General features: G+C 36.2%; 1 protein-coding gene across 8 annotated transcripts in view; it reads left to right on the forward strand.

The window, feature by feature from the left end:
• LOC108733869 (lutropin-choriogonadotropic hormone receptor-like) overlaps positions 1-5,419 on the forward strand; it is a 210,315-nt gene that overhangs the window by 94,885 nt on the left and 110,011 nt on the right. For 4 of the 8 annotated variants that reach the window (XM_025980975.1, XM_025980977.1, XM_025980979.1 and 1 more), the window contains exon 2: positions 884-955. The exons of the other annotated variants lie outside the window; for them this stretch is intronic. In XM_025980975.1, coding sequence (XP_025836760.1) covers positions 884-955 — 72 coding nt within the window. The remainder of the gene's footprint in view (positions 1-883; positions 956-5,419) is intronic. 8 annotated transcript variants of the gene reach the window in all.

Raw genomic sequence — 5,419 nt, forward strand, 5'->3', positions numbered from 1 at the left:
TAGGTTAGGTTAGGTTATCGGGTTTTGTTTAAGTGACCACCCTCTTTCGATCCCCCACCTCCAACCGCTTGAAAATACTTTTTTATTGAATTTTATTTGAATTATAGTTTATGAAAATTGTCAAAATAATCAACTTTCAACCCCCATAACTTTTTATGGGGTGAGACCGCCGCAATTCTTTATGGGGTTTTACTCAGGTGACCACCCTCTTTCGATCCCCCCTACTCTCTTTCGATCCCCCCTACCTCCAACCCCATCTAACCCCCATAACTTTTTATGGGGGTGAGACCGCCACGAACTTTTTATGGTACAGTGGTGGGGGAGTCCTCCTCTTTCGATCCCATCTACCCGGGGGTGGGGGCCATCATCTAGACATTTACCAACAGCTTTATAAATATGAAAACTTCAACCACCGGATTCGGAGCTGCAGCTACTCCTGTGACCTCCTTGACCCCCCAAACGCAGTACTGACAACTTTCTAAAACCTTTCTAAAAGAATCATCAAATTCTCGTGTGTTTCATGAAACCGCCGAATTTCCTTAATGAAGACAACTGTTATTAATAGGTAGATATTCGTTTTAGTTCTCACTGTCAGCCACTGTACGAGGTAGTAGAGCAATTACCAAATCCCGCATCAATTCTGTCACAGGTTGCCGTTGCCATTGCGTTGTTGTAATATCGCGATTCAATTAAAGTGATATATTGACCAAATGTGGGTGACGGCATATCCAGAATACATAACGTTCGCAGTTACACAATTGTGATTGTGTGCGTTTGTATGCTCGTGTGTTAGGCGTGTTTGTCTGGGTGTCGTTTTAAGTGACGCGCTCGCTGAATTTGGATTTGATGGCGACATTTTCAGTAACTGTTCCATTTGTTTCAGGGACCTTACGAGCAATAACATCACCCATTTGTACGAAAACACTTTGGGCGCTTTCGTGCATCTCGACGAACTGTAAGTGTTTTATTTTACCATTTTCTTTTAATTAGGCAATATCATAATAACTGTATGGTACGTTTTAAATACTTTACGTAAACTTATTGTGTAAGTATATTATCTACTTTTGTATAATGTATGCATTTGAGTATCTAATATATAGGCGAGCGGGAGGTTGTTGAAAAATGGCTTATAAGAAAGTGAAAATGCTGACTGTCATGTCGTCCTAGTAGCTACTTTTTATGTATTTTGGGTCGCTGTATGCGAATATAAAGTATAGTTTTGTCTTAAGTTACGTAGCATTGAGTAAAATGCAATTTTAGGCAAAATTCCGAAAAACAATTTAATACCTTTTTGTGTTCAGCTCGTTGTTTTTTTAAAAATTTTAGATATTTTCTTTTGAAATGAATATTATTAAAATTTTTAAGCGATTTGGAAGAAAATAGGATCGATTTTAAGTGTTTAATCAAATTCCAATTAGAGATTTATAATTTTAACATACGAATTGTAATTTCAATCGGTAATGTTGAGTAACGATGTTTCGAATTTCGAATTTAGATAGGTAGATAGTATTAAAGCATTAGGTATCTATAAGGAAGCCATTAGGAAAGTTTTAATGATAATATTAAAAAAGAAAAATGAGACGCCAGATTTTCATCGCTGCTGCGTTGGAGCAAATATTCTACATCATGTTCAGCGTTACTTTTTGGCTGTTACTTATTACTAACAAATCATTTAGTAATTGGTACTATTTACACTTAAGCGTAATTAATAAACAAGATAAAAAATGAAAAAGGTAACGTAATTTTGAATGATGTAAATAAATCATAAAGACACATGAAAAAACTGGGATAGAGAGATTTAGGATTACGTATGCACTGTTAAGACAGCAGGTAAAAGTTGGTCTGTGTTCTGTCGGAGCTGCCTGCGACGCGCTGATGAGATCCAAAAAGATCGAAATCGCGATCCGCGTCTGNAAATTTCAAACACTAAAAATGTTTTGTTCAAAGAGAATGTATATTCTTACATATTTAGTCTTTATCTTGCATATTCGGTCTTGGTTTTAGTCTTGGTCTGGATCGTTCGGTCTTGATCTTGGTCTTACTAGTATAAAGACAGTATTGGTCTTGTTCTTACATTTACGCAACCAAGAGAAACTTTGTCCATCCCTAATTATGCTCGAATAGGGGAAAGGAAAGTTTCAGCTCTTTCCTTAAATAATGTTAATAGACTAATAGTCTTGTCCCATGCGTGCCCATACAGGGTGACTCAAATTTACTCGTTTTCCTTTCGGGAGAAGAAACTATCACTAATTTAGAATGATTTAACCTCTGTCATATACTTCGGTTTTCTTTTTCTGATCACCCAATATAAACGTAATTCCTTTAATAACAGGTAAATACCGAAAAAGTGTATTTACCACTAATTTCGACGTACACATATTCATATGATGTTTATTAAAAAAAGCTTTGAAAAATATTTAATTCAAACCATATAATAATATTTGTAATAATTGCAACGGCAAGGAATTGTTTTCTTTTCTTTCGAAAGTCCGAAAGTAAGGAAAGTGGACAAATAAATCGGAGTTCTTCGTCTATTTTCAACACGCTTCTGGTGTATATAAACGTGATAGAGCATCCATTTAGCCAGCGTTTTAGGGACACATTTGTCACGGAAGTTTTTTCCGTTTGTAGCGAATGCAGCTTATGGCTTTTATTTAGGAAGTTGGACGCGCGTCACGCCTTTGGTTGCCTTAAACTGCGCCGTTGAGTTGATCTCTTTCTTCCGAAAGCGGGCGAAAAAATTCACAGCTGCACCTAATGACATCAGCTGTTTCCAAGAAAATAAAAAGGGCTTTGATTGATTTGAAATTTAAATTTCGAACTTGCCTTTTGAGTTGACGGAAATTAATAAAGTAGAATCTATTAGGGAAAATTCTACAACTAGCATATATTTTTTTATTATCTTTTAATTTGATATATACAAGGTCTGCTTAAAAAGNCTATTGGCCAATCGTCGAATCATCGATAGAGAAGTTGCTGAGAACCTAACCATATCGATTGACTCTTGTCATTTGATATTTACCAATGATTTGAGAATGAGACGGGTCGCCGTGAAATTCGTACCAAAATTGCTCAATTTCGACTAAAAACAGCATCGGATTAACATTGCTGTTAGCTGTTAGTTGTTAGACTCTGTCCGTGACGACCCAAATTTGATCCAGAGGGTTGTAACTGTTGAAGAATCATGGGTTTATAGTTATGACGTGGAAACCAAAGCTCAATCATCCTAATGGAAGCTGCCGCACGAGCCATAACCGAAAATAGTGCGCCAAATTAGGTCGAATGTGAAACTTTTGCTTACAGTTTTCTTCGATTACAGGGGCGTAGTGCATCAGGAGTTCTTGCCACAGAGAAGAACGATGAATAAGGCGTATCACCTGCAGATTATGTGTAATTTGCGCGAGGAAATCCGCCAGAAACGCCCGTATTTGTGGAAGTACAAAAATTGGTTTTTGCATCGTGTTCACACATCGTTGCTTGTGCACGAATTTTTGACCAAAAGCAACACACTAATAATGCCGCACCCACCGTATTCACCAGATCTGGCCCCCTGTGACTTTTTCTTGTTCCCGAAACTGAAGAGACCCATCAAAGAATGACGCTATGCTACGATTTAGGAGATAAAGACGGCATCGAAGAGGGGGGTAGGAGGAGCGGGAGTATATATTATTATAAAATGTTGTCATGATTTTCGTTCTTCCCTTCGGTTTTCATCTTAAATTTAGCTGCCAGAATGTCGCTCTTCTCATGCTAATCGTAAGTTTCGTAAGCTCTTTGTTATTTTGTCGCTTATCATTTATTAATGACTGTTGTCGTCGTAAACACTCAGTAGTTTCCAAAAACAATATTTCGTATTAAGGGCTTATCAACGATGACAAGCCACAGCGCGAAGGAGACGTAACACACGTGGAGTACCTAATACCTAAATTTACGTGTAAATCGATGAAAAATTTAATACGAAAATGTTCACCAACGAAAGGTTCACTGAGGTAAAATGAACGTTCTCATGATCAGACTGATTTTACCAAAACTAAATTTTTTCTATTTTGCTTATATTTAATATGCAGTCAAAGATCTTTAAGTTGAACATTCTAAAAACCATCAATTGTACATAGTGGTGAGCAAAGCAAGATCAAGATCTAGACTGTCCCAGTCTTGGTATTGGTCTTGGTCTTGGTTTTGGTCTTGCCTATACAGTCTTGGTCTTGGTCTTGTTGATATAGTCTCGGTTTTGGAATTACTGATATGACCACAGTCTCGTAGATCCTTTTTTTCCTAACAGTGGTAACGTTTCTATTTTTTAGGTTCAGTGTTCAAATCTAGTACCTGAAGCAAAATAAAAATTTCAAACACTAAAAATGTTTTGTTCAAAGAAAAAATATATTAAAGTTGCTTTAAATAGTTTAACACATAAATCCACCGGAAGTAATAATTTTTTATTTATTCTTACATATTTAGTCTTTATCTTGCATATTCGGTCTTGGTTTTAGTCTTGGTATGGATCGTTCGGTCTTGATCTTGGTCTTACTAGTATAAAGACAGTATTGGTCTTGTTCTTACATTTACGCAACCAAGAGAAACTTTGTCCATCCCTAATTATGCTCGAATAGGGGAAAGGAAAGTTTCAGCTCTTTCCTTAAATAATGTTAATAGACTAATAGTCTTGTCCCATGCGTGCCCATACAGGGTGACTCAAATTTACTCGTTTTCCTTTCGGGAGAAGAAACTATCACTAATTTAGAATGATTTAACCTCTATCATATACTTCGGTTTTCTTTTTCTGATCACCCAATATAAACGTAATTCCTTTAATAACAGGTAAATACCGAAAAAGTGTATTTACCACTAGTTTCGACGTACACATATTCATATGATGTTTATTAAAAAAAGCTTTGAAAAATATTTAATTCAAACCATATAATAATATTTCGATTAAATTGCAACGGCAAGGAATTGTTTTCTTTTGTTTTGAAAGTTAGGAAAGTGGACAAATACATCGGAGTTCTTCGTCTATTTTCAACACGCTTCTGGTGTATATAAACGTGATAGAGCATCCATTTAGCCAGCGTTTTAGGGACACATTTGTCACGGAAGTTTTTTCCGTTTGTAGCGAATGCAGCTTATGGCTTTTATTTAGGAAGTTGGACGCGCGTCACGCCTTTGGTTGCCTTAAACTGCGCCGTTGAGTTGATCTCTTTCTTCCGAAAGCGGGCGAAAAAATTCACAGCTGCACCTAATGACATCAGCTGTTTCCAAGAAAATAAAAAGGGCTTTGATTGATTTGAAATTTAAATTTCGAACTTGCCTTTTGAGTTGACGGAAATTAATAAAGTAGAATCTATTAGGGAAAATTCTACAACTAGCATATATTTTTTTATTATCTTTTAATTTGATATATACAAGGTCTGCTTAAAAAGTA

The sequence above is a fragment of the Agrilus planipennis genome, unplaced genomic scaffold, assembly GCF_000699045.2.
Source record: "Agrilus planipennis isolate EAB-ADULT unplaced genomic scaffold, Apla_2.0 scaffold2, whole genome shotgun sequence".
Taxonomy (NCBI): domain Eukaryota; kingdom Metazoa; phylum Arthropoda; class Insecta; order Coleoptera; family Buprestidae; genus Agrilus; species Agrilus planipennis.